At 47.7% G+C, this 11,774-nt stretch overlaps 1 protein-coding gene across 1 annotated transcript; it reads left to right on the top strand.

The window, feature by feature from the left end:
- Window positions 1-694: 694 nt before the first annotated feature.
- On the top strand, window positions 695-11,572 carry LOC128332453 (FXYD domain-containing ion transport regulator 3-like). The gene is made up of 8 exons (XM_053266742.1): window positions 695-871; window positions 2,133-2,192; window positions 4,983-5,024; window positions 6,977-7,000; window positions 8,441-8,515; window positions 9,329-9,365; window positions 9,535-9,575; window positions 11,375-11,572. The coding sequence occupies exons 1-8, from the start codon at window positions 754-756 to the stop codon at window positions 11,389-11,391; spliced, it is 414 nt and encodes a 137-aa protein (XP_053122717.1). The 5' UTR covers window positions 695-753; the 3' UTR covers window positions 11,392-11,572.
- Window positions 11,573-11,774: the final 202 nt, after the last annotated feature.

The raw sequence follows: 11,774 nt of genomic DNA, 5'->3' as shown, positions 1-11,774 counted from the left end.
CTGTTGTAATCGAGTCCATCCACCTTGCTGCTGGTCGTCCTCTTCATCTCTCTCCTTCAACTTTTCCCAGCATTATGGACTTCTCAAGGGAGCTGGGTCTTTGCATAATGTGTCTGAAGTATGATAGTTTGAACCTGGTAAACAGACGGTTTACACAGATAACTTTTGGAATGGGCGGGTATATAAATCAAATAAATAAATTAATAAAAATAAAATAAATAAAATCATCAATTTTATTACGGCCATTGGCCAGCAGACATTTTTATGTATTGCGTATACTAGTTAGTTGTCTTATCAGTTTTATTAATTTTACCAGTTAGCTGTCTTCGCTTCTTTTTTAGCTATCTTACTTATTTTATAGCTTATTTTAAATACTTTATACTTCTTAGACATTTTCATATTCATTGATAGTTGTATGCATATATGAATCTGTGCTGTAGCACCTTTCAATATGGCTCTATTATCTATTTTACTGTATTATTACCTATGCTGGCCTTTGAATGTAAAAGTTGATTGATTGATTGAGCTGAGGTTTCCCTCCCCAAACCCATAATGATTCCTTGGCGTGTAGTAAGTTTCGCTGCTCCTACCTGAGGAAAGGTCCAAATGCAGAGGATTCTCGGAAACCAGAGTTGAGGGAGGAAGCTCCTCCCTCTCTCCATTCTGATTGGTTGCTGCGGCTGACCTTCATGCCAAGGAGGAAGCCCACGCAGCCAGTTCCCCCTCCTTTCTGCAGTACAGATCCTGTGCCATATGTCTGAATACGGACAGATAAGTGGGGAGGGGGGCGTGGAACTGCTGTTCCGTGTTATGTGCGAATGCGGCCACTGTTTAGCCCGGCTTATTGGCTTTGTCATTGCTCCATTATCAGGTTAGGTGTGGCCAGGAGCTGTGTATTGCTGATGGTGGGCCTTTCTTTGGGGAGGCCAGTCCGTTCCTGATCTTCTCATTGGGGGACGCCTGCTAAGCTTTTAAGGGAGGAGAGAATTTCTAGAACGCTTGCTGAAAACTTTGACCTCTTGAGACCAGCTTTAGAGATTACCCCTGCACTTTTCAGAATGCTTTTCAAAAAAAATGTGCATGCTTTTAGCTGATTGCAAATGCATCGGGTGGTGGTAGTGGTTGTAAGTGTTGATGTTTCTTTTGCGAAGGCTTATGATGTTTGTATGAAGCTGCCGTCTACTGAGTCAGAACACTGGTCCGTCTAGCTCTGTATTGTCTACCCTGTCTGGCAGCAGCTTCTCCAAGGTTTTAGGCAGGAGTCTATCCCAGCCCTACCTGGAGATGTCTGTTGCCCCTGCTAACTGGGTAAAGGTATCCCTTTTAAAGTGGTGATACTCTTATAAATAGATCGATTTCTGAAAGAGCTGGGAACATTATTACCTGTATGGGCGCATGCATCTGCAGGTGAGAGAGAGGTATTGGCAAACTTATGGTAGCCTGTGGATGCCATTTTCACAAAAATCTGAAGGGGGAGGATGGGCAGGCAGAGTTACCCACAAAACTGCCCCAATGTAAACTGGAGCAGAATGTTTGTAAATGTGGAGGGCAGTTAACAGACAATCAGATGGGCAAGGCTAATGGAACTCTGGGTTGAGACAAGGGGAAAGGAGGGCTTGAACAAAAAGAGCGGGAAATTTCTCAGCTTGAAGAATGCTCCCTTAAGACAGCCACAACTTGCTTCTAAAAGAAAAGGTGCCTCAAACTTTCACCATCCTCGGGTAGCACATTCACACCAGGGATATGCTGTAATGTTTTGTTAAGAGTCCATATTTGTTGTAGTAGTAGGAGGAGGAGGAGGAGGAGGAAAGCATTCTCTACTAAAGTAATACTGATAATATTTGAACCTGGGACCTTCTGCATGGGCAAAGCGTGTGTTCTATCACTATGTGATGGCTCCTGTTTTATACAGTGCCAGATCTTGAGGATGAGAAACACAGGATGGTCAACCTAGTGATGGCACCTGCTGTTCAGAACTCTGTGGCTAAGAGAAATTCCCAGGGAAGGCCATCAATTTCCCATCTTGAACTTGGGGCAAAGATGGGGGGTGGGTGATACAGGTATGCACGCAGCAAATGTTCAGGCTCTTGGCTTGACACCTCCCTTCTCTAAACCGGCTTCTTTCTCTGCAGAGCCCTGCCTACCCAAGATGAAGTTCACTGGCATCACGTTCCTGCTTCTTCTGTCGGCCGGTAAATGCACTTGGAACGGTTCCCCGTGTTCTCTGCTCTTGGCCGGATGAACTCGAGAGCTTCCTTGTGCATGGGTATCCTGTTAATTTCCTGAAGCTTGCGGCACTGAAGGGATGCCCGGCCACTTGAGTATGGCCTCCTAGGTTGTTTGAAGCATGTTTTGCCCCATCTCTGGCAGGCCACTGTGGAAAACAGGATGCTGGGCGAGATGGGCCTTGGGCCTGATCCAGCAGGGCTGGTCATAGGTTCTGCTCTTCAACAAATAAGACACCTAGAGCTGCTTGCCGAAAATCAATACTAGCAAATAATTAAGGCAATAAAAGATGCATGTGCGTTAATTGCCTTAATGGCTTATCCCACTGCCTACTGCTCACAGGGCATTTGGTGGTTTTCCCAGCCTCCGTTTGGGGAGGGCGGGGGGCCCAATCCCAGCACAAAAAGCAGTGGCAGGCGGAGATGGAAACAGAGGCATTTCATCTCATTGGCTTCTTCTTCACACACATCTCTGGGATGTAATTCCGCGGCTCACGTGCTGTCTGTCTATCTATCTATCTATCTATCTATCTATCTATCTATCTATCTATCTATTTAAAATATTTCTACCCCACCCCTCCCGTGGACTACTGCTCGGAGCAGCTCACAACAATAAGATAGTTACGGACACAATAAAAGTAATAAAATTAACGAAATTGTTTTAAAAGTCAGCTGAAAGACCACAATTATTAGGTTCAAATTAAAACGGAAAATTTTACAAAGCTGAAGAATTGGCTTAGAATTATTTATTTTTATTGATTGATTGATTGTTGAATGTATATACTGCCTTTCATTAAAGCAATCCCAAGGCGGTTTACAGCAAAATTTAAAAACAAGATTATAAAAATGGCACCGTTAAAATATTAAGCTAAAAATATAAGACAAATTCGATTTAAAAAATTTAAAACACAAGTATAAACACAATACACAGTACAAAGTACAAAGAGCAGCAGTAGAGACAATCGTATAAAAGCCTGGGTAAAATGTCCAGGGCTTTTTAAAAAGGGAAATTCAGAACTGCACAATGGTACGTGTCGTGAGTGTACTTTGTGTGTGTAGCATGTCCTCCTACAACACGATGTGGTTTCCTTGTCCGTGCACCCAAACTTAGTTGCCAAGAGTCTCAATCTGAGACACTGAGAAGCAACTCCAGCATTGGTGACCTGACGACAACTTCCTTCTACAGGGATTCTCAGCGTTGGGTCCCCAGATATTATTGGACTTCAACTCTCAGAATCCTCAGCCCCAGTGGCTTTTGGTTGGGGATTCTGGGAGTTGGTGTCCAATAACTTCTTGGGACCCAACACTGAGAATCCTTGGACTAGACCAGGGATTCCCAACGTTGGGTCTCCAGATGTTCAGATGTCCAGACTTCAACTCCCATAATCCCCAACCAAAGGTTGCTGGAGCAGAGGATTATGGGAGTTGAAGTCCAATAACATCTGGAGACCCAACATTGAGCATCTCTGGACTAGACCACTAAAATAACCACTGTGGCAACTCCCATTAGCAGAGGCAACCCAACTGAAATTAGCCCTTGGGTTGCATTTTACTTAAGAGGGGGATCGGCTTCCAGTCAGTGGGGGCTGGTGTAGGCCCTACTGGGGGTGGGGGGCACCTTTAAGTTTAAATCAGTAAGTGCTTACCTGCCGTACCACCGCACCTGAAAGCTCTTCCCAGCAGTGACCATTCAGCTGGCGGAGGCCATTTGCGTGGCCATCAGATGGCCTCCACACACATGCCGGGACGTGGCTCCTAGTCAGCCTGGAGGCAGTGAGCATGACTTCTTGTTCCCTTGAACAGAAAATCCCAGATGTTGACTACACCCCCCAGCATCCTCAGCCAAAGCCCACTGCAGCTAGGGATTCTGGGAACTGTAGTCAACAACATCTGGGATTCCCTCTTACAGGGTACACTGGGCTTCACCTTGGGTTGCATTTGGAGGGGTGACCACATGTGATCACTGTCTGCTGCAAGATATGCCCCTTGGGGATGGGGCCGCAGGTCAATGGTAGAGCATCTGCTTTGCGTCCAGAAGGTCCCAGGTTCAATCCGTGGCAGCATCCGCAGGTAGGCCTGGGAGAGACCCCTGCCTGAAACCTTGAAGAGCTGCTGCCGGTCAGTGTCGTGAACTAGATGGAGCAATGGTCTGACTCGGTATAAGGCAGCTTCCTATGTCCCTATGCCCATTGGGAAAGGTGCACATAAATAAGACCGTGCAGCTGCTCACAAACTGAGCACCCCCTTGCATGGCAGTGGGGTTGCCAATCCTGGATCCCCAGATGTTGGAATACAAATCCCATCATCCCCAGCCACTGTGGGAAAGCCTTGAGGCAAGCAGTGAAGATGGGTCTTGGCGGTGGTGGTGGGGGGGCTTCCTCCTCTTCTTCTCCCCGCACACCTATTTGCTGCAGAATAACTATATGGACATGGTGAGGAACAAAATATTCCCAGCATGACTTTGTTCTTGCTATGCAAATACGACCACACATTCTCGATTCAGGAGCCAGCAGCTTGTCGGAGAGGCGGAAGGCAAAAGCAAAGTGCCGGCTATTTCCCAGCCAGTGGGCCCTCCTCCTTCATGGGCCCAGGGACATTTGTTCCCCTTGTTCAATTATCGCGACGCCCCTGAGTGGCTTTCCCTGTCTCGGCTCTCTCCACGTTGTGTTTCCACTCTGCAAACTGGGAACCAGAAGTTCAGGGCAGTGTGTCTTTTCAGTCCGCCCTAGGAATAACTCTTTCTGTCTTCTTCTGCAGCCGTCTCCTCTTGTTCCAACATGGAAACACAGAGTAGTCCTGGTGAGTACCTCCTTCAACCCTGGCCCCGGCTGCTCGGATGCCTTGCTGGAGATGCAACGGCGTATATGGCTATAAACATTGACAGCAGCTTTTCACCGCTGCTTCTTGTGTATGATAATTTAGTTTTCAAATGTTCTTGGCATTATGAATAACAATAAAGTTCTTCTTGCAGTCCAACAGCAGACCTTGCTTTGGTTGCACACGACCCTGCTTAAGACCAGGTTAATCATCAAGACCCAACAGAAATGCCTTCTGTTGCCCCATAGATGCAGCGCCAGCCTAGGCCAGGGTTTCTTAACCTTGGGCCCCCAGATGTTGTTGGACTACAACATCCATCATCCTCAGCCACAAAGGCCATTTCTGGGGAAGATGGGAGTTGTAGTCCAACAACATCTGGGGACCCAAGGTTAAGAAACCCTGGCCTAGGCGTTTTGGCTCTCTAGGCAAAGTACCATATTTACCTGAATAGAAGACGACTCTGAATTCAAGACGACCCCCTTAAAACATAAGAGGTGAGATACAAGTTATACCTAGGAGTGCTGGTCTTGTGGCAGCAAGCATGACTTGTCCCCCTAGCTAAGCAGGGTCTGCCCTGGTTGCATGTGAATGGGAGACTAGAAGTGTGAGCACTGCAAGAAATTCCCCTCAGGGGATGGAGCCGCTCTGAGAAGAGCAGAAGGTTCCAAGTCCCCTCCCTGGCATCTCCAAGATAGGGCTGAGAGAGATTCCTGCCTGCAACCCTGAAGAAGCCGCTGCCAGTCTGTGTAGACAATACTGAGCTAGATGGACCTATGGTCTGACTCAGTATACGGCAGCTTCCTATGTTCCTATATTTACCCCCAAAGGAAGAGGACTCTGAATTTAAGGTGCATGCACGTGCATGTGCGCCCCCCCCCCCCCATTTCTAACAAAGAACTTGGGCAGTGGTGGGGAACTAGTCTTGGATTCAAGTAAATATGGTATGTCTTTGTCCACCCCTGCATTCAGTTAAAATTATATTCTGGACATTACAGAGTAGAATTTAAACTGAATGTAGCGGGTGCCATAGTCACACTTGGCAGCTGGCATAGAGTGGGGTGTGCTGGGTGGTTTGCTGGCTGCCGTGCATGTGCATCGACCAGGTGAGTGGCAGGGGTAGCATGTGGGGCGTGCGGTAGGGACGTACTCGGCACAGAGCTGGACAGCAGCGCAGGACAGTAGCGGCAGCCTTACAGATTTTAAAAGGTATAATCTCCTTCCCCGCTGTTGCCACTTCCTCCTTGGCTGCCATATAAAGGGCAGCTATTTGCCATGCATTTGCCCCCTTCCTAGGAACTGGTGTCGTAAGCAATTGCCTAGGCCCAGCTAATGAACAGGCCGGTCCTGCAGAGATGGCAGCACATTATCTGGTCCTCCTGTTTTGAGTTTCTTTGAAATGTGTGCTGGGGGTGAGAGGCTGATGGTTTCCTGAGCAGGTTCCCTGCAGCAGGTGAATCTGTGAAACCACCACGAGACGCGAGAACAGGACCGGGAGCTGTTGGTCTCCAGCAGCCTGACCCAAAGTTAGCTTGTGCTCTGAGAAGCTGGGGTACCAAATGGCAGACAGGGAGCACCACAGAGACAGAGGAGATGGCATCGTTGAAATGAGGGCATGTTCTGCCAGATCTGATGATGGCTTCCTTCTTCTTGTGTGGGTTTCCAGTTCTGTCTAATTCTCTGGCGATGCACCTTTTGGAAGGGCCTTCAAGACACTGGTGGCAAAGCAGTGAGCAGGAAACTGTGGAGGGCCAGCCTGTGGGGGGAGCACTCCTTGGAAGTATGCCCCCTTGAATTCAATCGGAACGGGCTCTATCTAGGGTGGGGCCACTGCTCCTTCTTTCCCCCCTACGGATGCCCATGGTGCCAGCTCCCAGCCCTTTTTACTTTTTGGAGTGAATCCCAGGATGCTAATGTCTTTCCTCCTCTCTCCCCAGGTAGAGAGGATCCCTTCCATTATGGTAAGTGCAGGTCCTTCTTAGCAGTAACCTATCCTTCCTGACCCAACTGGCTAGTGTGGGTAATAACAGTTGGGTGCAAATGGATGGGTAAAGAACCTGGTTTGTCAAAGTAGGAAAGAGGCCAGCTGTACACAGACTGTGCACAAGAGAGTGGTTTTGTTCAGTGGAAACACATATTGGCCTACAAGTGGAGAGCTGGTCTTGTGGTAGCAAGCATGACTTGTCCCCTTAGCTAAGCAGGGTCCACCCTGATTGCATATGAATGGGAGACTGGTCTTTGAGAGGAGAGCTGGTCTTGTGGTAGCAAGCATGACTTGTCCCCTTAGCTAAGCAGGGTCCACCCTGATTGCATATGAATGGGAGACTGGTCTTTGAGAGGAGAGCTGGTCTTGTGATAGCAAGCATGACCTGTCCCCTTAGCTAAGCAGTCTCTGCCCTGGTTGCATATGAATGGGAGACTTGATGTGTGAGCACTGCAAGATATTCCCCTCAGGGGATGGAACTGCTCTGGGAAGAGCAGAAGGTTCCAAGTTCCCTCCCTGGCAGGGAGGGAAACCCTTTTTGCCACAAAGGTTCGGCTGACTCCTTGCAGATGTCTGCATGCTCGTATATGTTCTTGTGTGAATGATTGTACCTGAGATCATTTTGAAAGTAAACCTGGTACAGGCCCCCTCCAACACGTTGCATAGGTTGGAAATCACGTGTGAATAACTGTACCTGGGGAACACTCCACACTTCTTGTACAAAATAGTCTCTCAATAGGGCTCCTCTCTTATCGAGATCAAGTTAGAAGTATTTAAAGGTAAAGTGTGCCGTGGAGTCGATCTCGACCTCTGGCGACCACAGAGCCCTATGGTTGTCTTTGGAAGAATACAGGGGAGGTTGACCATTGCCATCTCCTATTCAGTATGAGATGATGCCTTTCAGCACATTCCTATATCGCTGCTGCCCGATAGAGGTGTTTCTGGGAAACATACCAGTGGGGATTCGAACAGGCAACCACTGGCTTGCTAGTCAAGTCATTTCCTCGCTGTGCCATTAGGTGGCAGAAGACACTTTACTCCCCTGGAATCTGATTTGCCACTTTGACTGTTTTACTTGGTGCTGCTTTCTTCTGTGTTGTGGTGGTGATGGCTTTAATGCTGATTTCTTTTAGGCTTGTGTTAATACTTTGCAAGCTGCCTGGTTGTCCTCCAGTGTCCCCTCTCACAGGGATTCCCAGATGTTGTGGACTACAACTCCCAGAATCCCCAACTGCAATAGCTTTTGCTTGGGGATTCTGGGAGGTGTAGGCCTCAACATCTGGGAATCCCTGTTAGACAGAACACTGTTGTCCTCGAATGAAAAGTGGGCTTTACCTGTATTAAATAAAGGTTGCAAAGCTGTGCAGAGTGAAGTCTTCTAGGCAAGAGACCAAACACCATCTCTGTTCTCTTCCAGACTGGCATTCACTCCGTGTTGGTGGCTTGGTCTTTGCGGGTGTCCTCTGTGTGCTGGGAATCATCGTTCTGCTGAGTAAGTGAAAGTGGAAACAGGACGTGTCGGAGTTGTGCAGGGAGGTAGGAGGTTATTGGCAATCTCAACAGTCTCAAAACAGTCCATGCTTCCCTTTGAATCAATCAAGTAGCCACGCACCCTGATGGTTACATAGTAGCATTTTTTGCTACAGTGTAGGAAGTGGTTAAGCCTGAGTGCCCCATGGTGTCTCATCCCCCACCCCCTTTATAATAATACAGATATTGGGGTATCAACAATCCCTGCTTCTTTCCTACAGGATGTGCAAGGAACAGGTTCTGGTCTGAGCATCTATGGACATAATGCATGCGTTCAGTATTGTAGAAGCATTTTGTGGGGTCTCTTTGTCCCCTGGTACCATAAGTGCACAGTACCTTAAGTTTTTTCATATAATCCAATAGGGGTTGTCAATACCCCAGTTTCCATATTAATTGTTTTTAAAGGCAGTTTTCGACGATATTATGTAGGGGTGGTGGATGAAAATATCACAGGGCACTAAACCTTTTTACATTTGAGCCTGACCTGGAAGATGGCATTGCAGAACCCTGAGCACAACGTTGAATCTTGTTTTCCCTTTTCAAATGGGGTATGACTCACCCTAATTGTCTACTGAGGGATAATAATCTTGACAGTCATTCTCCAGGCTCCTGGGCTGAGGACCTTTTCCCAGCTCTGCTACCTGAGATGCCCAGAACTCGGGTCTGACATCTTCCACATGCAAAACGTGTGGAAAATCCTTTCATTTTGGGCAGCTGCTGCTGGTGTCTCCTTTGAATTTTAATAATAGCTTTGCTGCTTCCTCCCCCTCCATAGGTGGAAAGTGCAAATGCAAATTCAACAAGAAAAACAGGTATGAAGTTGGGGGAGGGCCGCCGAGGGTGGGGTCAGCTGGCGGTTGCCAATAGACGAAAGCTGGCCTCGGAACATCAGGCTGGAAGCCAGTTGTCTAAATGAGATGGAGAAGATCCGATATCTGTTGTGCCTTCAGCCTCTGTAACCTATCTTCTTTCCTTATCTAGTCCTCCCCCGGTCAGTGTGGCTCCAAAGAAGCTCCCTCAAGGTAGGTGCTCCTTCTCTGATAGGGAAGCCACCAGAATCAGACACTCCTTTAGCTTCATCATAACCTGTAAGGGGTTAACATTTTCTCAAGTGGAAGGAAGGCGGAACTAAAACCCACAGCAGTCACAGCCACCTGGACCAGTTCCATCCCGTAAATGGGGCCACTGGAAAGCAGAACTCTCAATTCTGAATGGAATATATGGTGCCTCTGAAAGGAAATGGCATAAATGTTTGCATGACCTGCGTTCGCGCCATTGCACCGCAGTGATTTCCAGAACTGCCATGCAGCCAAACGGGACCCCTTGTTTCAAAAGGACACACTAACTTCCACTGGTCTCCCTTGTTCTGTGTGAAATGAATCCATTTTGTGTGACGTGTGGCTTGAGCGGAACACAGAACAAGCCCTCGGAATGCTTGAAGGCTGTTCATTAATTGCCATCTCTGCTCCACAGGACTCCTGTATTTTTCTCTGTGGTGGTGATAGATGCCACCATGTCACTAGGCGTGTGCACATCCAGCTAGGCAGTCTCCTGCTTCTTTGCTGCTGCCACCTATTTCACCCTCCTTTCTCCTTCCCACACTATCTGGCTAGTAATGGAAAGGGAAGTAGAGGAGTATTTGGCATCTTCTTCCCTTGTAAACGCAAAGCATTTTATGTAGGTTTAACTGGGAACTTTGAGAGATCACTCCATTTCATTCCACTCTTCTTCCTCCTGACACCACCCCCTTCCACACTTTGTACAGCAGGGGAGGCAACCTCGGTTCTCCAGCTGTTGTTGAACTAGAACTCTCATAACCCCCCACCACAATTTGTTGTAAAGTGTGCCGTCAAGTGGATTTCGACTCCTGGCGCCCACAGAGCCCTGTGCTTTTCTTTTAGAACACAGGAGGGGTTTCCCATTGCCTCTTCCTTAAGATGATGCCTTTCAGCATCTCCCTATATTGCTGCTGCCCATTATAGTACCAGTGGGGATTTGAACCAGCAACCTTCTGCTTGTCAGTCATCTGGAAATTATGGAAGCTGTAGTTCAGCAGCTGAAGAGCCAAGGTTGCCTATCCCTGGTCTACAGGATCCCTACTGGGACAAACTCCTAAGTAACAAAACTGATTATCAGGATAAAACAGAGAAAATGAAGAAAAGAGTATTGGAGACACTCTGTAGAATATCTCCAGTACTCTACTGCCCTTTCCTCATTTCCTCCTGTGCTTCCTTCCCCTTTTCATTACTAGCCCAGAAGCAGCAGCATACAAAGGAGATAGGGGTGTGTGCACAGAGTCATGTGGCAGGAGCAGCAGGGATCACCATGTTGAAGGATTGCCTTGGAGCAGTTCTTTGCTCCGTGGTGACAATTTGGCCAAGATTTCCAATAGTGAAGAAGCGGCAGAAGAAGATGGGGATCAGCGGGAGACATCTTGCTGCTCCTCAATGTACCAGTAACTCATCGCTTCAGGAGATCGCCTCTGACAGAGCAAAGGTGTCTTTGCTATTTTGCCCTCTGGTGGTGGCTGCAAAGCACTTAATTGTTGTGGTTCCTGAGCAGGAGGGTGGGTTTCTTTGGAGTGGTGAAAGATGCCCCCAAATTGTGTCCTACAACAAAATCCAAAATAAACTGGTGAAATGTGTGGAATTTCATAAATAGCCAAGAAGTTTGAAGGAAGCTACTGGAACTTGTGAGTCTCCACATCAGCCCCAGTGGGGCAAGCAGTGGGGTGTGTCCTTATTTTTCATCTGTGAAATGTTGGAAGGTTTGAGATCAACTTTAATCTGGTGTCCTCCCCCCCTCCTCTTTTATCTAACAGACTGCACTGACTGCTGAGGGAAGAAGATGGCTGTTCTTGCTAAGATCCCAGCCCTGCCTCTAGACCATGAAATGGTTTCCTTTAGTCAGTGACTAGAGGCATGATTTTTTCTCCCCATCTTGGAGCACTCACATCTGTGTCCTGATTTTTTAAAAATGTGTTTATGTGTAATAAAAGTTGCTGCTTTTAAGAAGTGAATTGTCTCAGGCTGTACTGGGAGGGTTTTGATTTGAGGCCGCCTTTCCTTACATAGAGGGATCCAGGCCCTAACAGGGATTCCCAGACATTGACTACAACTCCTATAATCTCTAGCCAAAGGCTGTTGCAGGGGATGCTGGGAGTTGTAGTGAACAACATCTGGGAATCCCTGTTAGAGGGAAACACTGGCCTGATCTGTGTG

This window comes from Hemicordylus capensis, chromosome 7, assembly GCF_027244095.1.
Source record: "Hemicordylus capensis ecotype Gifberg chromosome 7, rHemCap1.1.pri, whole genome shotgun sequence".
NCBI classification, from domain to species: Eukaryota; Metazoa; Chordata; class Lepidosauria; order Squamata; family Cordylidae; genus Hemicordylus; species Hemicordylus capensis.
The sequence above is the reverse complement of the archived record's forward strand: the minus strand, read 5'-3'. Positions and strand labels throughout refer to the sequence as shown.

Excerpts from the sequence above, each read along its gene's own strand:
- LOC128332453 (XM_053266742.1), top strand. The coding sequence starts at position 754 with ATGTCTGAATACGGACAGATAAGTGGGGAGGGGGGCGTGGAACTGCTG. Across the intron at positions 5,025-6,976 it reads GGAAACACAGAGTAGTCCTG|GTAGAGAGGATCCCTTCCAT; the intron begins GTGAGTACCTCC and ends CTCTCTCCCCAG. Across the intron at positions 9,366-9,534 it reads AAATTCAACAAGAAAAACAG|TCCTCCCCCGGTCAGTGTGG; the intron begins GTATGAAGTTGG and ends TTCCTTATCTAG.